At 45.6% G+C, this 21,775-nt stretch overlaps 1 protein-coding gene across 2 annotated transcripts in view; it reads left to right on the top strand.

The window, feature by feature from the left end:
* PDE6A (phosphodiesterase 6A) overlaps positions 1-16,268 on the top strand; it is a 65,558-nt gene extending 49,290 nt beyond the window's left edge. For both annotated transcript variants that reach the window (XM_068534549.1, XM_068534548.1), the window contains 5 exons: positions 12,742-12,805; positions 13,091-13,165; positions 13,811-13,894; positions 15,637-15,784; positions 16,189-16,268. In XM_068534549.1, coding sequence (XP_068390650.1) covers positions 12,742-12,805; positions 13,091-13,165; positions 13,811-13,894; positions 15,637-15,784; positions 16,189-16,268 — 451 coding nt within the window. The remainder of the gene's footprint in view (positions 1-12,741; positions 12,806-13,090; positions 13,166-13,810; positions 13,895-15,636; positions 15,785-16,188) is intronic.
* The last annotated feature ends 5,507 nt before the right edge of the window (positions 16,269-21,775 follow it).

Here is a 21,775-nt window from a genome sequence, read left to right as displayed (position 1 = left end):
GGGGGTGAAAGTTCCATCCCTCTATTCACTTGGTCTTTCTGATGACCAGCCCTACCCGAACCCACCTAGGGACCCTACCCTAAGTCGCCCTATATCACCTCATCAGCATAAATCCAAAGGGGGCTTCTTGGGAAGGATAAGACACTCCTATCACTCAGGAAATTTCAAGAGTTTTAGGAGCTCTGTGTGAGGAACCAGGGACAAAAACCAAATATATTTCATATTCTACCATATATTTCATATTCTACCACAGAGGTAAATCCCTATTTCACTCCTATAGCAAATAAATTCCAGATGAATCAAGGATTTTAAAATAATGAGAAAACAAACAAAAAAAATGGAAAGAGGAAAAAAGCATGGGAGAATTAAAAAGAGTAAGCTTTTCAAAGTGTGACATAAAATTCAAGTCATGAATAGATCGATAAATTTGACTACATAAAAATTAGAGATTTCTGCACACCACACACAAGAACACATAGCTAAAGTCCGAATGAAAATGATACACTGGGGGAAAATACATGCAACACTTCTGACAGAAAAAGAGCTAATTTCCTTAGTAGTGTTAATACAATTCAAGAAAAAGCCTAATCCCACAGAAAAAAGAGCAAATGGCATGAATAGATATTTCCCAGAAAAGGAATTACAATGGGATGTAAACATATGAATAGATGATGACCTTACCCATAGTGAGAGAAATGCAAAATAAAAGTACCTCGAGATATAATTGTTCATCCCTCTTACTGGCAAAGATTAAATGTTTGCTAACACATGGTGTTGGGCAGAGTGAGGGGCAAGAGGCAATCCTACTCACTGTGGTAGGAATGTAAATAGGTGCAGTTTTTTTGTTTTGTGTATGTGTGTGTGTGTGTGTGTTTTAAAGTTTGCTTATCTTTGTTTTGGTTGCGCCAAACGGCTTGCGGGATCTTAGTTCCCCGACCAGGGATTGAACCCGGGCCATGGCAGTGAGAGCACTGAGTCCTAACCACTGGACCACCAGGGAACTCCCCAGTAGGTACAGTTTTACGGAGGGCAATGCCTATCAAAATTGTAACCGGCCATACTCTTTGACCCAGCAATCCCACATCTAGGATTTACCCTCCAGATTTTCTCCCACACGTGCTTCAAGGAGTATGCACAAAGTTATTCATTGCAGCATTATTTGTAATCACAAAAAATATTGAAAAAACCTTAAATAACCATCATGGGGGACCAGGTTAAATACATTATGGTATTTTCACACAACGCAATGTCATGCAGACTTTACAAAGAAATGATATTAAGGGTTTCAAAAAATTTTGAAAAGCCAGAGGCAGGACTTCTTCAGTCATTGTAAAAGCCAAGGTAGTCTTAAGCGGAAGTCTTCACTGAGCACACATACCCCTCCCAAAGCCTTCCAAGACAAATATAGGCTTGGATGGCCTCAAGGGAATCAGTGTTCTCTCTCTTCACATTATCTTCTGGAGAAAGCACAGTAGGTGAGGCATGGTCAGTTCCTCACTCTTCTCCCACGTTACAAAATAAAGGCAAACTCGCCCTTTTTTGAAGTCTATGGTGCAAAGACCTCTGGGGCATCAAACAGAGGGACAATAAATACTGGTGTCCTCAAAGCTTCTTTTAATCGTGGCATTATAAACCCAAGGGAGGGCTTCTGATAGATAATTTGGAAGAATTTAAAGAATGGAATGACATTGTGACAAAACTCCTTCCATTCCCAGGGTTTCTAATTATTGCATCTAATTAGTCTTGCAATAAGAAGTATTCATTCATTAACTGATTTTTTTTTTCGTTTTGGCTGCACCACGCGACTTGCGAGATCTTATCCCAGACCGGGGATTGAACCCGTGTCCTCAGCAGTGAAAGCACAGAGTCCTAACCACTGAACCGCCAGGGAATTCCCAATTTGTTAACTGATTTTTAAAAAATAGTCCCATCCTATCTCATCAATAGACGAATTTCTAAAAATATTTGAGTGTTTAATAATTTCTAAAAATATGTAATATATTTTATTGTATTGGTTAAGCATGCAATAATAATAACTCAATCCAAAAGAAAAGTTTTCAACACTTGGAGACCTATGGTCAAAGACAGCATTGTTTAGTTATATAATTTCAACTAATGGACATATTTGGTTGCAAATAAGTATGAAAGGGTAATCAATACATTTCATATATATTTTTTTTTGAATGTCTATCTGTGATATGTATACAGTTATACACATATATACATACATACATATACACACACACACACACATACAAAACATTAGGATAAAAATCTGTGGGGGAAGTCAACTGGAAATACAAGTTTATGAAGTAAAGGAAGAATGCAAAATTCCAGACTTTTTTTTTTAATTGAAGTATAGTTGATGTACAGTATTAATATGTTACAGGTGTACAATATGGTGGTTCACAATTTTTAAAGGTTATACTCCATTTATAGTTATTATAAAATATTGGCTATATTCCCTGTGTTGTACAATATATCCTGTAGCTTATTTTTTTTTAATAGTTTTTTTTTTTAACGTTGTTTGTATTTTAAATGGGAATTATTTATTTATTTATGGCTGTGTTGGGTCTTCGTTTCTGTGCGAGGGCTTTCTCTAGTTGCGGCAAGTGGGGGCCACTCTTCATCGCGGTGTGCAGGCCTCTCACTATCGCGGCCTCTCTGCTTATCTTTTACATAGTAGTTTGTACCTCTTAATTCCCTACCTTTATATTGCCTCTCCCCACTTCCCTCTCCCTACTGGTAACCACTATATCTCCAGCTTGTTCTTCATATCTGTGAGTCTGCTTCTTTTTTTATCACATTCACTAGTTTGTTGTTTTTTTTAGATTCCACGTTTAAGTGACATCATACAGTATTTGCCTTTCTCTGACTGATTTCACTTAGCATAATACTGTCCATCTATGTTGCTGCACATGGCAAAATTTCTTCATTTTATGGCTGAGTAATATTATCTTGTATATCATACCACATCTTCTTTATCCATTCATCTGTCAACAGACACTTAGGTTGCTTCAATACCTTGGCAATTGTAAATAATGCTATGAATATTGGGGTGCATGTATCTTTTCGAATTAGTGTTTTTGTTTTTTTTGAATATATACCCAGGAGTGGAATTGCTGGGTCATATGGTAGTTCTATTTTTAGTTTTTTGAGAAACTTTCATACTGTTTTCCACAGTGGCTGCACCAATTTACATTCCCACCAACAGTGTACGAGAGTTCCCTTTTCTCCACACCCTCTCCAGCATTTATTATTTGTGTTTTGTTTTGTTTTAGTTTTTGATGATAGCCATTCTGACAGGTGTGAGGTGATATCTCATTGTGGTTTTGATTTGCATTTCCCTGATGATTAGTGATGTTGAGCATCTTTCCATGTGCCTATTGGCCATCGGCATTTCCTCTTTGGAAAAATGTCTATTCCGTTCTTCTGCCCATTTTTTAATCAGGATGTTTTGTTTAGTTTTGTTTTGTTTAGGTTACTTTTTTGATGTTGAATTGTATGAGCTGTTTTACATTTTTGGATATTAACCCCTTATTGGTCATATCGATTGCAAATATTTTCTCCCATTCTATAGGTTGTCTTTTTGGTTTGTCAACAGTTTCCTTTGCTGCTGTGAAAAAGCTTTTAAGTTTAATTAGGTTCCATTTGTTGATTTATTTATTTTTAATATATATATTTTAAATTTTATTTATTTATTTTTGGCTGCATTGGGTCTTTGCTGCTGTGCGCGGGCCCCCTCCAGCTGCGGAGAGCGGGGGCCACTCCTCGCCACAATGCCTGGGCCTCTCACTGTGGTGGCCTCTCCCGTTGCGGAGCACAGGCTCTAGAGCGCAGGCTCAGTAGCTGTGGCACATGGGCTCAGCAGCTGTGGCTCACGGGCTCCAGAGTGCAGGCTCAGCAGCTGTGGCGCTCAGGCCCAGCTACTCCTGGCATGTGGGATCCTCCCGGACCAGGGCTGAAACCCGTGTCCCCTGCATTGGCAGGCGATTCCCAACCACTGCGCCACAAGGGAAGCCCCATTTGTTTATTTTTTGCTTTTATTTCCTTTGCTTTAGAAGACCAATCCAAAAAAAAATACTGCTACAATTTATGTCAAAGAGTGTTCTGCCTATATTTTCCTCTAGGAGTTTTATGGTTTCTGATCCTACATTTCAGTCTTTAAAATTCCAGACTCTTAAAGAAAAGCTTGTCTCTTTGTTTTTAAATGGGTGATGTGCTGATGGTTGATATGAAAATGCTATGCTATTTAGATGCCTTTATACTTAAAGAATGATGTAATCATTATTTTTTTAATTTATTTATTTCACTTATTTATTTTTGGCTGCGTTGCGTCTTCGTTGCTGTGCGTGGGCTTTCTCTAGTTGCTGCGAGCAGGGGCTACTCTCCATTGCGGTGCACGGGCTTCTCATTGCGGTGACTTCTCTTGTTGAGGAGCACAGGCCCTAGGCGCGTGGGCTTCAGTAGTTGTGGCACGTGGGCTCTAGAGCACAGGCTCAGTAGCTGTGGCGCACGGGCTTCGTTGCTCCACGGCATATGGGATCTTCCCGGACCAGGGCTCGAACCCGTGTCCCCTGCATTGGCAGGCGGATTCTTAACCACCGTGCCACCAGGGAACCCCTGATGTAATCATTTTAATAGCAAGATGTCAACTTAAAAATGTTCAAGAAGGTAAACATTTTTCAGAATTCTTCAGCTAGGCTCTCAGTGAAAAAGATCTATAAAGATCTATAAAGAGGATCTATATAGATCTATTCTTTGAATCTTTATAGATTGAAGATCTATAAAGCAGGGTTCTCAATCTTAACACTATTGACATTTGGGGACAACAACTCTTTGTTATAGGGGCTATTCTGTGCATTTTAAGATTTCACTTACTAGATGAAACCCCTGGTTTCTGCTCACTAGAAGCCAGTAACAGCCCCTCCTCTCCAGTTGTGACAAGCAAAAATATCTCCAGACATTGCCAAATATCCCCGGGGGCAAAAACTGCACCCGGTTGAAAACCACTGCTGTAAAGCAGTCTTGGAGTTGGTCCATCGATTAGGAGATTAGACACATAATTAGAGCTGCTTCATACCTGGGTGCATTGTACCTGTTACACACTTGTGGCTTCGGCACCAGAGAGTCTGGGTTCAAGTCTCAGCTCTCTCACTTTTTGTTGTTTGACCTTGAGTAGTTTACTTCACCTCTCCGTGCCTCAGTTTTCTCATCTGCTCAAAGAGGATACTGGTAGTACCTACCTTATGGATTATCACAGGGGCCGAGCTGAGACACGTTCAGTGCTGTGCAGCGTTGCTCACGGCAGGTACGGTGTTAGGCTTTTCCTGTGCTATAAAGAGATATATGTATTTGGTCTTTGTCCCCATTTCCCGACACAGAGCTCTAAAACCCTTGATAGCAGTAAGAGTCATAGGCTTGGCAGGAGTGTCTTTTGTTCTAACGAAGCAACTCTTGGTGGGACCCCAGAGGGCTTCAGGGTAGGGGCTGATCACCAGAAAGATGAAGCCTTGATTAGAAGCTTGGAACTTTCAGCCCCAGCCCAACCTCTGGGGAGGGGAAAGGACTGGAGACTAAATTAGTTACCAATGGCCAGTGATTTAATAAATCATGCTGATGTGGTAAAAGTGCCATTAAAAACCTCTAAACAACAGAGTTCAAAGAGCTACTAGGTCAGTGAACACATCTACGTGCTGGGAGGGTGACATGTCTGAAAAGGGCATGGAAGCTCTGTAGGCACCCCCGACCCCATACCTTCTCCTATGCATCTCTTCCACTTGGCTATTCCTGAGTTATATCCTGTATAATAAGAGTTTTCCGAAGTTTTATGAGCTGTCCTAGCAAATTTTTGAATCTGGGGACTGTGGGAACCCCCTGACTCTGCAGTCAAGTCAGAAGTGTGGGTAACCTGGGAACCTGATACTTGCAGCTGACTTCTGAAGCAAGGGTAGCCTTGTGGGACTAAGCCCTCAAACCTGTGAAGTCCGACGCTAGTGTCAGAAGTGAATTGTATTGGGACTTCCCTGGTGGTCCAGTGGCTAAGACTCCATGCTCCCAAGGCAGGGGGCCCAGGTTCGATCCCTGGTCAGAGAACTAGATCCCACATGCCGCAACTAAGAGTTCGCATGCCGCAGCTAAAAGATCCCACATGCTGCAACTAAGACCCGGAGCTACCAAATAAATAAATTAAAAAAAAAAAAAAAAAGAAGAAGTGAATTGTATTGAATTGAATTGAATCGAATCAGAGGACTCCTAGCTGGTGACAGAATTAGTTGTTGTGAGGAAAAAACCCAACACCCCCCTCCTGTGCTCTGATTATCTTGGAGTACCCACCTCAGCCCTTGAGGCATCTTAAGCCGACTGACTTTTGTGAGTCTCCTGCATTGCTATCTCTTGGGTCACCCCACTTTAGTGTGTTTACTGTAGGACCAAGATGTTACAGTACCTCCAGAATCGGGGTGTGACTTCCACTTGTCATTAAACCCTTTACGTCTCCACCTAATTGCAGGTCTCACACTGGATAGTCTGACCAAACCATACACTGGAAGGTTTCTGTGCATGGATTAGAGATCCTCTAGTGGTAGAATGTGAGGCCTGCCACCTGCCACGATCTCAGAATGGTGATTACATTTTGAAATGGTTGGGAAAAAAAAAAAAAATCAAAAGAATAATATTTCCTAACAAATAAAAGTGATAAGAAGTCAAATTTTAGTACCCATAAATAAAATGGTATTCTTGTCGGGAGGGCCACACTATGACTTTTGTGGGTCATAGGCACTTTTGCCTTCATGGCTTCTTCCTCCATTTAAATAAGTAAATAAAAACCATATTTTATGACTGTGTTGGTATAAAGACAAATATAATCCAGCTGAAGTCATTCATTATTCATAAATTTACTATTACTATATTCTTTTTTTTTAAAAGAAATTAAGATTTAAATGTTTTCATGGGCCCCTAAAAGTATCCTGAACCCTAGGCACTGCCTAAGAGATAAGTGACCCTGTCTTTTTTTTTTTACTGAGCAACCCATCCTCCCCTCCCCCATCCATCCTTCCATCCATTCATCCATCTAGGAATGAATATTAAGAATTTAGAAACAGCCCCTTGCCCTCTGACATGGCCCAAACTCTGTCTCTGGACTGTTTCTCCCAGGGCCACTCTCACCTTTTGAGATGGACCGCATTCCATCTATGGAATGTGTACCTCTCTAAATAAATCCACTTCTTATCTATCACTTGGTCTCCCACTGAATTCTTTCTGCCACGAGACATAAAGAACCTGAGCTTCAGTAAGTCCTGACACCAGGAACTAAGGCCCCCACCCGGGCGAAGGATGGAATGATGATGTGGACCCTCCTGACTTCAACTAAAGCTTGGTCTCTGTCTACCTTCGCCCCGATTCTATGCTGAATTCTCCTCTGCTTAAGCCTTCTCATGTACCCTTAGTTTACGCATGCACCCTTAGTTTAAAACTTCCCCAATTTTGCAGTTGGGGGAGACACTACTTTGGGAAAAGATCCCTGGTGTTCTCCTTACTTGCTGCAAGTAATAAATCCTTCCTTCTCCCCCACATCCCCCCTCCAAAGAAAGCATTTAGAAACATTGTTTGTGCTTGAATCCAAAAGGCAACCACTGTACTAAATACACACTTCTAATATACACCCGCAAATAATGAAATAGGGGCCAAGATTCTCAAAATCCTAAATCACTCTCTTCAAGCAGCTGTAGTCAAGCAGCAATTAAGGGCCACTTTAAACCCAATGAGCTCATCGCGGCTCCAACCTCAGCCGCTATCTGACGTTAGGCACTCACTGTGTTCAAGAGAGTGGAGCTTTGGGAAGGATTGGACGGAAAGTATGAAAACCACAAAGACACCGAAAACACTGCAAACCAAAACTCATAAATCCCCAACAATGTGGGGCTAATGGATTAAGAGTTGTTTCAATGGTAAATGCCTCCAGGGCGGCACTCCTAAATCCTAAATCCTCAGAATCTATCTGGGGCCTGGCATGTAGTAAGCACTCAGCAAAGTGTGCTTGGTGAGTTAACAACCTCCAACCTCTCTCAAGCCCTGGGCCACGCAGCTCAGGCCTCACCGGTCACCTACACAGTCACCTTTCCGGTGACTGGATGCCAGGCGCCAACTGACCTTGTCTTGACTTATCTATGGCTGCTTTCACATCGCGATGATGAAACTGAGTAGCTGCTATTGAGCCTACATGCTCTGCAAAACCTAAAATATTTACTATCTGGCCCTTTACAGAAAAAGTTCGCCAGCTCCTGGTTTAGCGTTTTACAAATGAAAAAAGTGAGGCCCAGAGAGACACAGTGACTTACCTAGTGTCACACGGGCATTCGTGGAACATCAAGGACTGGAATCCAAGTCAACCCACCCCTCTCCCGGACACCCACAGATTTCTCAGGCTCCCTTCAAACTTTCCCCGCAGGCTACAGCCTCCAGGCCAGGTGTAATTCCAGGAAGAATCTGAATGCCTCGCAAGGGTGGCTGGGATGCTTTCAGGGGTCAGCCAAGGGTCAGGGAGAAGCACCGCTGAGCATCCCAGCTGAGTGGAAGGAACGTTTGCTTTGGGCCAGGTGAGCGGGAGCCCATCCTGGTGATTGTGATGAAGGTGATAATGATGAAGATGAGGACCATGGGGCACTTATAAAATCATCTTATGTGATGGTCACAGTAACCCCTAGGACAGATAAATTGCATTGAACCCTGTGAAACTGCTGACTTAACGAGTTTTTGACCCACAAAATCAGAATTTTCATATGATCCAACCTAATATGCTTATCTCATTTCACCAAAGAACAGAGAAAGACTCAAAGACATTAAGTCACTTGCCCTAGATATGGCAAGTAAGGACAAGAGTGAGGATCTAATTGCTCTAATTCCAAAGCCTTGTACAGAGTTTTATACTGTTCTCCCATTCAACTCCACCCCCTCCTCTTGATGACTCTCACCTACCTTGGGGCTAAGGTTCAAATTTCTCAGCAAGTCTTCATGACTTACTCTTGCTCTCTTCTGCATAATAACCCTGTTGTCCTTTACTCTCTTTCATCCTAAAATCTTCCTCTTCCTCACTTTGCACGTCTAATCTATCCCCAAACCCTGTTGAGTTTACTTCTTAAATGCCTTGTCTATCTGGACACTTCCTTTTATTGCCACGTCCATCTCTTGTCTGGATCCTGAAATGGTTTCCAAACTGGGCTCCCGGCTGGCATTTCTGTGCCCTCCGTACCGAAGCCACTTTGTTCTCTGTAAAATGCAAATGTGACCCCTTCCACTCTTCAGTGGCTTTTCCTGTTGCTCTTAGCATAAAGATGTCCCCTCACCACGGCCTGGGTTCTGTGGGTCTGCCCTGCTCAACTCTTGGGTCCCCTCTCACCCCCTCTGCCACCTGCTCCCTGAGCTCTTCCTCCCTTCCAGCTCTTTGAGTGTGCCAGGCTTCCTTCCACCAGGGCCTTTGCGCTAGATGTTCTCTCTGCCTGGAATGTGTTTCCCCACTGCCTTTGTCACCAAGTTCACTGCTATACTTCCAGCACATATCAGCTCCAGGGCCACTTCCTCAGGGAAGCCCTCCCTGACCTCCCAGACTTAGGTCAGTTTCTCTTGTTACATTATCTCCTAGAATAGAACTCCTTTCCTTCAGAGTATTCAGTTGTTTACACATTTACACATATTTGTGAGATACATGTGTGACTCCCCAACACCAGCTCTCTGAGAGCAAGGATGCTGTGAACCAGCCCCTGCCTGACGTCTGGCATGCACACACATACAAGGATGGATAGATGAATGCTCCCTACGGTCACCTGCTGGATGGCCCTCTGCCCTGTGGCAATGCCGTGTACCCTCCACCACACCTCTGCCCACTATACCCTTTCTTCTCCCTCCTCCTGGAGAGCTCCTATGCACCCCTCAGGGCCCTGCCTCACTGTCACCTCTCCAAAGGCCCCTGCACCGAGCTAGTTGCTCTCACCTTTGGATTTTTATTTCTTTGCACCTTGTACTTCTTTCTGCCATCCCTCCCACTTAGCGTATTGTGATAACAGTTTTTGTGTTTATTTTCCCCTCTATGTTCCTTAAGTGACTATGAGCTCCCTGCAGGCCTCTCTGGATCCCTAATGCGTAGCATGGCATCTTGGCCTCGGAACACCTAAGGCAGTGGTGCTGAAGTGAATGTAATGCCTTGTCTTTAGGGCACGAGGCTTTGGATTGGCTTTTCTGGTGTGCAGGTGTGTCCCCCATGCCCCCTTCCCCGCCACATCCCACGAACGTACCAAATCTCTAACTCTAAAACACTTAGTTGTTTCCCTAATTGCTGGGAGTGATTTTCACATGATTTCTCCAGCCAAGGAAAGTAAACCTCCAGTGCTCTCCTGAAGCCACACCTGTGGGCTTAAAATGTAGACACTGACGGGTAGCAGGGAACCAGTGACTACTGGATTCACAGCCAAGCATTCATTTGCTTAATGTGTTTGATGGTAAACGTAGCGCGTCTACAACACAACATGAAGCATCAGGCATGTGTTCTGAAGTTCTTACAAAGTATAAAGGTGTTTCTAAGAGATGTATGCATTCCTGAAAACTTACTTACTTAAAGATTTCTATGAGTTTTTGAGGGTTTACTTAATCAAAGATAGTTAAACCTGTTAATATTTCATAACTCTTCAGGCCTCCCAGACCAGCTTACGTAACCTATGCCAGATACAGCTGGTAAATTGTAAAATCATCCAAGCCACTAGTTAGGTTCAGAGCCCCAACCTTCTCCAACTATTCCCTCCCCAGCCCATGCCCATCATCTCACCAAGTCGGGTTGACTCTACCTACCACGTGAGCTTGACCCCATGCTCTTCCAGCCCGCGGGTATTGCTGCAGGTCAGGCCCTCCTGCCATCCTGCCTGCATTGCTGCAACGTCCATCTTCCTTCCTTCCTCCCTCTCCTGTCTGCTTCATCCTACAGGTGCTGCCAAGCAGCTCTGATGAGGTCATGACCTGGCCCTGAACCTTCAAAAGCTCTTTCTGCTTATTGGATACACCTACACTCCCCAGCATGGAATTAAGGCCCATAGTACATGGCCCAGGATTCCCATCCCAGACGCTCATGCCACTACACCCCGATTCTGAAACACATTCTCAAATTCCCCCTCTTTCTCCAATTCTTTTCCCATGTCCCCTCCCTTCTGTCTTATATCGTACCTACCTATGTAATAATACCTGTCTTATATTCCTATTATTGTGAAACTCCTTTAAGAATTTATCTCTTAGAGACTTCCCTGGCAGCGCAGTGGTTAAGAATCCACCTTCCAGTGGTTAAGAATCTGCCTGCTGGGCTTCCCTGGTGGCACAGTGGTTGAGAATCTGCCTGCCAATGCAGGGGACACAGGTTCGAGCCCTGGTCTGGGAAGATCCCACATGCCGCGGAGAAACTAGGCCTGTGAGCCACAACTACTGAGCCTGCGCGTCTGGAGCCTGTGCTCCGCAACAGGAGAGGCCGCGATAGTGAGAGGCCCGCGCACCGCGATGAAGAGTGGCCCCCGCTTGCCGCAACTAGAGAAAGCTCTCGCACAGAAACGAAGACCCAACACAGCCAAAAATAAATAAATAAATAAATAAATAAAGCCAGAAAACCTCTTAAAAAAAAAAACAAGAATCCGCCTGCCAATGCAGGGGACACGGGTTCGAGCCCTGGTCCGGGAAGATCCCACATGCTGCGGAGCAACTAAGCCCGTGTACCAAAAATACTGAGCCTGTGCTCTAGAGCCCGTGAGCCACAACAACTGAGGCCGTGTGCCACAACTACTGAAGCCCGTGTGCCTAGTGCCTGTGCTCTGCAACAAGAGAAGCCACCGCAATGAGAAGCAGTGAAGATCCAATGCAGCCAAAAAAAAAAAAAAAAAAGAAATCCAAATCAAAATATTAAAAATAAAAAAAAGTTTATCTTTTAACCCTTTCTTTCTTTCCTCAATCCCTTCCACTACTTCTTAACGTAATGCTTCCTCACAATGACCAGGGTCGCCCTTCTCCCTGCATCATGCATTACTCAATGGGGCAAAAAGCGGTTCTTGGGAGAGGAGCAAAAAATCTTAGATATTACAATGGTCTGTGGCCCTCCAAACAGATATACAGTATGTCTATGTTATTAAAATTTCATGGTGCAGCGATTACAGAAAAAATGTCTAATAAAAAATCTCTTTGACAGTGGAGCAGGGAGGATGATGAGAAACAGGTTGAGAAACATTGTTCTATATTAGACGGGAGAGAAGGAACTCCGAGGATGTGATGAGATTTAAATGAAATTGATGTCTATAAAATGCCTAGAACAGTGTGTGGCACATAATAGAAACCCAATATATGTTCCTGATCATCGCCAGTGTTTATTGTGCACATACTATATCCAGGCACCATGCTAAGATTTTTACACACATTATCTCATTTAATCTTGCACCCACTCCATGAGGGAAGTACCATTATTATTACAGACAGGAAACTGAGGCATAGGGAAGTTGGTTTAATTGCTCAATGTCAAACTCCTGGTAACTGACAGAGGCAGGATTTAAACCTCTATTTGATTTCAAAGCCTGACCTTCAGATGCAATGGGGAAGTGACCCTCTTCTCACCATGGGATGAGGTCACCTACTAGTAGGGGCAGGAAAGGAGAGATAGATGGAATTAACCAGATATACAGCCATGACTGGCTCCGGACTGATGGATGGTGTACTTGTGTACAGGGCCATGATGATGACCGCCTGTGATCTCTCAGCCATCACCAAGCCTTGGGAGGTGCAGAGCAAGGTATGCACTCCTCCTGACCCGAGAGAAGGAGTATCCCAGTACTGGTGACAGCAGCTAATGTGGCTTGGATTCTCCAGGTCCTGAGGCAGCCCACCTTTGCTCCATCCTCCTCTGCCAAGACATGGCAATCACCTGAGGACCTCTCCCATAATGACATAAAGTGGGGTGGCAGGGCAGGAGTGGGGTTTATGTCTTTGCTGAGCTGGAAACCCACATGGGATGGGAGCAGGGGTAGGAGGATTGGGGCTGGGGCTTGACTCCATGGCGGGTGTCTACCTGTTGCAGGTGGCTCTACTGGTTGCTGCCGAATTCTGGGAACAAGGTGACCTGGAGCGCACGGTGCTGCAACAGAATCCCATTGTGAGTAGAGAAGGGACTTCAGCCTGATATTGGGCATGTGATCTCATCCTGGTGGAGAGCAGTGACCTTGCCGTGATGGAGAGATGTGCCTCCTCACCCTTGACACAGGGATGTGTGACCTTACCACAGAGATGACCTTTCCTTAATGCAGTGCTTCTCAAAGTATGGTCCCTGGAGACCACCATCAACCTCGTTACTTGGGAACATATTACAGATGCAAATCCACAGACCCGCCCTGGACCTACCTAAACAGAAACTCTGGGGGTGGGCCAGCAATGTGCTCTCTCCTAAAGTTTGAGGACCCTGCTTTAAGCTATGTGTCCTTAGCACACTCAGCTAAGTAGTGATTGACAAGTGGACGCCAAAACTTAGATTTCCCTTTCAGTTCCGACAGTCTAGGAGTCCACCTCCCCTGGCTCTGTTCTAACAGCAGAGACCACGCAAGGGGATGACCTGGTAAAGCTGAGAACCTATCGACGTTGAAAGTAAACTTGGCTGGAACTGTCAGCCAGCTCCCCACCAGACACAGGGAGACCAGTTAGAGGGTTTTTGTTTTGGAAGAATGTTTCATTGGTAGGGTGGGTCCCCTTGCTGCATCAGGCCAGGAGGAGCCCAGTGCAGTTAACTCTTTCTCCCCCGTGACAGCCCATGATGGACAGAAACAAGGCGGACGAACTCCCCAAGCTTCAGGTCGGCTTCATTGACTTCGTTTGCACCTTTGTCTACAAGGTAAGTCCTTTGCTTTCAAAGGCCCAACAAGATGTCTTTGATGAGCCCGGGATTCCCAAATGACATCAGGAATAAAAAACCCTGGCAAGTGACGAGTGATACTTTACAAAGTGCTTCTCACCTCCAATGGCATTTGGCCCTCAGGACAGCCCCATAGGAGCTTGTGTGACTTCATACCCAGGCCAGAGCCCGGAGCTTCGTATATCCTAGCTGCTCAATAAATAGGTGCGGGACAAATGACATATCGTGTTTTCAGGCAGAGAAATGGGGGGTGTAGCAGATACATGCCTTCCTAACTTCCCCAGCTGGTGGGAATATGACAGGTCACAGTTACTCAATTGTCAAAAGATAATCTGGAACTTCTCTTTGAGTTTTGGCTCAGTTAGTCTCTCTCTTGAGAAACCCACCATGCCCCAATCCATGTTATCTGTGCCACCACCCGCCTCTCGTTTGTTATTTTTATTTTGGCCATGTTACATGAGGAGACAGAGGTCAGAGAGGAGAAATGACAGGGCCAGGTCACTGGAGTCAGCTACAGACAGCATCAGAGCCGGGACGCCTGACCCCTAGTCTAGGGCTCTTTCTGCTGCATAAGCTGCAGCCCTTCTGCTCCCAGAGGGCGCACAAGTGCATCTCTGATATAACGCAGACTAACTGGGGTCCTCTGAGCAACAGGGCAGCGTAGTTGACGCTCTCCATGATCATCAGTAATATATGAAACAACAAAGACTGAGCTAAGTGCTTTACGTGCATTATCACAGCAACCCTATGAGGTACTGTCCTGATTTCATGGTGTCCTGCCCAAGCTCACACAGCTGGTGGCAGAATCTGGATCTGAACCCAGGCAGCTCTGAGCACAGCTGGCTCTGGCTGAACTCCACAGTAGATCCTGGATTTGCCATTCTTACCTTGTGCAAATCTCCACCAATCTGCATCTCCATTTCTTCATCTAAAAATCTAGGAGTAATGAGTCTCATTTTCCCACCTCGCAGGCGTTTCTGAGGATCAAAGGAGATAAAGCACTTCATAAACTGTCATGTGCTGTGCTCAAAGGCTTTATTTTTATTCTTAGAGCTAAGAGACCTTAAGAATCCTCTTCCTATCCCGATTTCACTCAGCAAATATTGACTGTCTTTGTGCCCCAGACCCTGTACTAGGCCAAGGCCACCCCAGTGAATGAGCAGAGATGTCCCTGCCCTCTCCAGCTCACAGCTCCAGGGGAAGACTGGCAAAGGGAGTCATTACAGCGAAGTGAGATGTAGGAAGAGAAGGTTTGGGGAGCTGCTAATAGAGGACCTGACTTACCTTGGGGATCAGAAGAGGCTTCCCTGAGGAAGTGATGTCTAAGTGGAGGCCTCAAGGGAAAAGAAGGGATAAGTTAGAGTGTTCCAGCAAAGGCAAGAGCTGGTATGAAGCCCACAGAAACTGACAGATTTGGAATGTCCGGAGGGTTCAAGTTGGTGAAGGGGAAGAGCACTGGATCTGGAGAGCTTGAAAGCCTTGTGAAGGAGCTTGCGCTTCATCCTGAAAACCGGGGAGTGCCCCAGGAGGGTTTCAAGCAGGAGAGGCACGGGACCTTGTGGCCAGAAGCCCTGCAGTGTCGTCACACACGCCGCTGGGGATGGAAGCTGCAACGTGCCCGGGCAGCTCATTCCAGTGCAGACACGACCCACTGTGCTCCACCTGGAACCCGGACCCCAGGGCTCGACTCCTGCGCCAGAGGCTCTGTCTCTCTCTTCCAGGAATTCTCCCGGTTCCACGAGGAGATCACTCCCATGCTGGATGGGATCACCAACAACCGCAAGGAGTGGAAAGTGCTCGCTGACGAGTATGAAGCCAAGATGAAGATGCAGGAGGAGGAGAAGCAGAAAGGGCAGGCAGCCAACCAAGGTTTGTGGAAGGGGGAGGACGGGGAGCCCCTACCCCACACACACTGAGCTCTCATGGCGTGCCTGGCGGGGCCGCAAAGCCTCACACACGTGGACCTCTTCAGGCCTCCCCACGACCTAGCTGTCCCCATTCCACGTATGAGAGCACTGAGGCCTGCAGAGGTGAAGTGTCATGGCCAGGTCACACTGTGAGCAGTAGCAGAGCCTGGTTCCCAAGATTGAGGCTCCCAGCAAGGGTTCCCTGACTGCCCCCAACCAGTGTAGGACAGATTCCAGTAATCAAGTGGTAGACATAGGGCCTCTGAAAGCCCTTGAGTTTGCAACTCTTGGTCCAAACCAGGTCAAAGGGAAAGCCCGCCGCAGCCTCTTCTCATCTGGTGTGTTCTCTTTCTTGTCTGATTGCAGCAGCCGCAGGAAATCAGCCCGGGGGAAAACCAGGCTCAGGTGGAGGCGCGCCTGCATCCAAGTCCTGCTGTGTCCAGTAGTGCAAGCGGGGATCCACGCCCAGACCGGCCCCACCCTTCACTGGAGGAGGGTACCCCAGCCAGTGGGAAACCATGCACCTGCTTGAGAAGTCAGAGTTATAGGGTATGAAGACTGAAGAAGAATTTAGTTTACATCTTCCCTAGTGGCTTTCAAGGCTCTTTTCGGTTGTGAGCACTTTTTATTGAGCTACAACCAACATTTTGCCTTTCATAGACTCAGTTAAACATTAGCGCCAGACTCACCTGCTTACCTAGAATCATTTTTGTTCTTATACTTTCATTTTATAGTACACAAATTTGCAATCATCCTCAGAAGTAGAGAACTGCACAATGAATCCCCACCTACCCATCACCCAGATTCTAATATCGAGAGTTTTGCCACATTTGCTTCGTCTGTCCTTTTATATTTCTTTTTCATTTTTCTCTTAGCTGAAATGTTTAAAAGCAAATTCCAGACATACCGTTTACTCCTCCATTATACATCTTTAAAGACATATGGGCGTTTTCTAACATAACCACATCCTTATCACATGCAACACACGAACCCCTAATATCCAGCTGTGGCAGATGCTGTGATGAGTTTCACAGACCCTTTACTGAAGACTTGTGTTCCCAGCAGTGATGAGCGCTGTCAGCAGACAGCCCTCGGTGCCAGCCCCTTCGGGGATGACCTCATCCGCAGGGAGACAGTTGCCCAAGGGTGGTGGCCTGCACCCAGTGACTGATCCATGCCAGGTGTTAAGGCCTGGCCATCTCGGCCCAACACAGGACAACTCCGCAGCAATAGCACACACATCCAAGACGGAAAGTCTTGGAAGATGCCACTCTTCACTGCTCTCACTGGGAGTAAGTGAGCAAAGGAAAATGTTTCAAGTTCACCCAAATATGGCACACAATTCAAGTTTTCCATATCCTCCGACCAGAAACCGTTTCATAGTGGTCAATTGGTGAGTGTCTTTGTCTGAAACCAAAATGTCAAAATATCTCTTTTAGCACATATATTTAGTGTGCTTGTGTGAAAAAGCGGATATACCAAAACAAGGGAGTCCTCGTTCAGAAGGTGGTATATATAGCTTTATAAAAGTCACACTGGCAAGAAGCCAGAATGCAACAATGTTATGTGAGGCAAGTCTGAATGGTTCATCATGATCCACAAAAAGTGCTATGAAGAAAGGACTAGTGAGCTCGGAGAGTTTTGGCGTGAGGGGCACACCTGGACTGGGGTCTTCTCTGAGAGATGACACTGCAACTAGAATCCTTTCCCCAGTTAGTAGCCGGTGCGACCCTCAACGAGCACGTAGGACCAATAAAGAAAGACACACCTGGGCAGGGCTGTGGGTGGTATTTTCTTTTTAATCTCCATAGTGTATTTGTTAAGTTTATTTATAAGCAGATCACTTCACTATTTACAGTACATGAGCATAGAGATTCTACAGTTTTTGTGATGTAAACAATAACTCCACAGTGGGAGTTTGAGAAAAGAAGCCAGTTCTGAAGTATTTACAGACGTTAAAATAGAACTTTATACTCACGGAATAATAATACATAGAGCAATTTGGTTAAATTATCTATGAAACTATAGAATCTGACAATGTACAAAGACAGGAAAACATTTTCTCATTTGGAAGGTAAGACAGATAAACCACACCAGAAATAAAATGGGGACGATGACAACCACAATAATTAAAAGCAAAGAAGTTTCTTCCTTGCCCTCACGGATAATGTATTTATATAAATAAGGACACAACCCAACAAAATGGAAAAAATATATAAAAAATCCTCTACCAATTAAAAAAAATAGCAAAACTAAAAACTTGATTCTCAATCATCAGCAGTGTCCTTTAAAAAATTAAATTTTAGCTTTCTATTATAAATAACAAAGCAGATGTGTCCCTCTGTGTAGGTGAAATTCTTGCACCTTTCTCAAGAAATGCATCAATGTAATTCCACACATACACACAAACACAGGCGTGCACACATGCATACACACACACACACACACACAACCTTGCACTCACGCACCCCAGGCTGTAGTTACCTTGTTGAGCTTCCTAATAAATAATGCCCCCTACAGTAGTACCCCTGGGGATGCCCAAACCTCACAAGGTTAGCCATTCCCTGGTTTGACCCTGTCACACAGCCAGGGAAAGCCCTGGCTTCCTATTGCTCAGAATTCTCTAGGCTGCATGGTCACACTAAGAGAAAAGGATTTGAGTCCAATATTTGGAAATGCTGGAAGGGACCATAGGGACCACCTTGCCCAGTCGATTAAGGCTAGCTACAGACACTGTTTCTTTAGAAACCTGGGGATGGGGAGAGGAATCTTGTGTTGGTTTCAACATTAGCAGCTGCCTCTGGAAGAAGCAGATGTTCCAAACCAATGCTAATACCATGGCACAAGTAGGTGAAGGGGGTGGGTGTGAACTTCCGGAGCAGACTGCACTGAGCCAGACTTCTGGATGGTCACCTTCCCCAGAAACCATTTGGAAATCCAAGTGGTCCACTTCCCTGGTCCACTGACCACTCTGACCGCACACCCCTTGAGATTTCCAACCTCTTTCCATTGGAATCAGAACATTCCTCCAGAAACAAAGTTGGGAGTAGTTTATGACTTTTTATTCCTAACACAAAAACATTTGACAAGATTTTTAAATACAAAAACAAACAAACAAAAAAATCTATTTGGCTATTCGGTGGACCACACCAAAGGCCATGGCCAGGCCCCCCACAGAATCCTCACACTCAACCTCTTTGCTTGTCCCGAGGGTCCAGTGGGGGGCACAGAGCAGAGGTTCACTTAACAAGGTCAGCAGCTGCGCTGCCAGTATTGCAGTTACAGTAAACCCCTCCTGGGCACCTGGGCACAGGGTTCACTCCTGTCTCTGCTGCCAACAGGATAGCTAGTGTATTACTTCTCAGTCTGCGTGGCTGCTTCTGGGGCTTCTGACTGGTGTTACACTGTGCTCTAAACACACAGACAGTTTGCTCATGACCTTGCATTTCATTCCCAAAGTTGGTGTTGGACAGCAAGGTGGCCAAAAGGATTTATTTGCCTTCCATCTGGGTAGCTGGTAGATACAGTCTTTGGCCACTAGATGGCGCCTAGACGTTGATAAGGCAAAGTGCTGAGGTGGAAGATGACCAGTCCCTTCAAAAGTCACCCATGAGCAAGGCTGGCAAAGTGAAAAAGGAGGCTTGGAGGATCCTTTGACAAAACGTACAGCAGAGAGGGGGTTCTGGCTATAAAACATGTCTTTGAGGCATTGTTGCACAGCCCAGGGACTGACAACCTACAAAACCCTATTTTCCGAGCCCCCAGTTCGGGCAGTTGGATTTCTGTGCTGCTTCTGAATGTGCAAGGCATTCTGATGAAATGCAGTACCTAAAAATCTGTCCCCCAATCTTGAAGCCTCAGTCACCGCTGCTATAATGAAACAAAAAACAAAAGTTGCCCTAAACATATGCAGTGTGATCCATGCCTCCTGTTGCCCCATATGTTTTACGATCATTTGAAAGAAATGTGTGAAAAGATCCTAAGTTAAGCTGTTTTGAAAAAACAAGTGTATTGCTAGTATTGCCTGCGAGCAAGAGAGAAACAGCCAAGTGGTCACAACATTCGGACTGAAAGCTGTTCGGCGGGGACAATGTCGAGGCTCATGTGAGACTCGACGTCGCCACCTAGCCAAGCTGGGGTTTACTTCTCACCACCCCACCAGAAACTATGGCTTAGATCTGTCCTGGGGAGCTGGCCTCCTCGTATAAGGTAACTCGGCCAGGACCGTGTGGGTCTGAATCCACCGCAGGTTGGTTACCTTGCAGAGAACTCTCACCTTGAATGTGAGCTGGGCAGTCAGAGAATGGAATTGGTTTCGTGGGTTAGTGATGGATTCCCGATGCTCCAGGATGGGAATCTGAGTCTATCAGAGGTGAAAGGGACTTACTTTAGTGCTCATTCCATCCAATATTCCCATTTGTAAATGAGGAAACAGTGGCCCAAGACCACATAGCAAGTAAGAAACTCTGGGTTTCTCACTTTGAGATGGCTTATAGATAAATGACTTGCTCTGCAAACCCATTTCAATCGGCTGTGCTGTTTTCTTTTTTTTTTTTTTTTTTTACAGAAATAGGTACCAAGATAGAAAAGCACCACTCCATTTTTAGGGCCTCCAACAAAGAGGCCAGCAAAGGGCTGGCCCTAGAATGGGCTCTCCTGTGGCTGATGTCTAGGAAGGCATGTCTGCTCGCTCTTCCCTCAGCAGCCCCTCTCCTGATCCCCTGTTCCAATCCCTAGGAGAATGCCTCACACAGCCCAAGGAGATCCATATTCGCCAGTGTAGAAACACGGAGCCAGGCTGAGTGCTGTGGTTTTCTCAAAGTGCTTTTATTGGTTCAATGCAAAGTTAGCTTCTGCCTACTTTCCTGGACATTCTACAGCCGGCTCCCAGGGGCCCTCCACCTCACGTCTGTTTTGGGCCAAGGGCATCGCTATGCATGAGGGTTTCCCAGCTCCCAAGCTCTCCCTCCACTTACCCCATACCCCTGGACTCGGCAGACAGCCCTGGAGCCCATCTATGTGTGCAAATGTCTGAGGGACTTGGGGACCAGCTTAAACATATTGCACGTAAGCACAAACTGGTTTCCTTCTGCCCCAATGGGAAGGATCCCTCTTCTTTGGCCATTGAAACCATTAGATTCACTTTATTTGCTACTGTACATTCAATTTCTTTCCTTGGTCATATCTGAGGATAAATGCTAAATCTCAAATGGTAAGGAAATACTGCAGTTTTGACTCAGTGAGTCAGATCAACAAATCCTTTGGGGTTGATTCTGCTTCACAGCTGGGATGTCCCATCTCTCAAGCTGCAGGCTCAGCTGTCATTTCAACTGAACCTAAGGCCTGGGATAGGGTTCCAAGCCATCCCTGCAGAAGGGCTGCACTGTCATGCCTTCCCTGCCCCCTCAGTATGTATATTGCATACACCTAGAAGAAATCGCTCTCCAAACATCAACAAGCACAGGCTTTAGGCGAGAAAGATTTCTTATTGCATCTCTTCCCACATCAGGACCTGGGTACCGAGTCTTTGCAGCTTAGAGCATTCCTCCCTTCCTCTTCCCGCCCTGGAACCCCTGAAGCCCTGCCTCTCTCCTGGGCACATTTGACACACAAGGCTGTGAGAATTCACAGCAGATGCAGACACCTGACTGGTGCTTTGTGTCTCAAAGCAGTGTTCTGGTTGGGGGGCAAGGTATGATGGGGGGAAGGGGGTCACCGCCGTAGCTGCACTCCATCCACTCATATTCTTTACCTCTTTGATGCATTTTCCTTCGGTAACCAGAGCCCCCAGGAGTGAGGATTCTGATTCAGCCTGTACCGACTGAGGAAGGAGATGGAAGAATTCCACTTAGCGTTTAGATCGGACATATTTGGAAAACACCAGCACGGCACAGAGATGGACAGTACAACCTGCCTTGCGTGGGTGGCTACCAACACGGTCTACTGTAAGCTT

The sequence above is a fragment of the Eschrichtius robustus genome, chromosome 2, assembly GCF_028021215.1.
Source record: "Eschrichtius robustus isolate mEscRob2 chromosome 2, mEscRob2.pri, whole genome shotgun sequence".
NCBI lineage: Eukaryota > Metazoa > Chordata > Mammalia > Artiodactyla > Eschrichtiidae > Eschrichtius > Eschrichtius robustus.
Note: the sequence above shows the minus strand (reverse complement) of the source record. Positions and strands in the feature narration are given on the sequence as shown.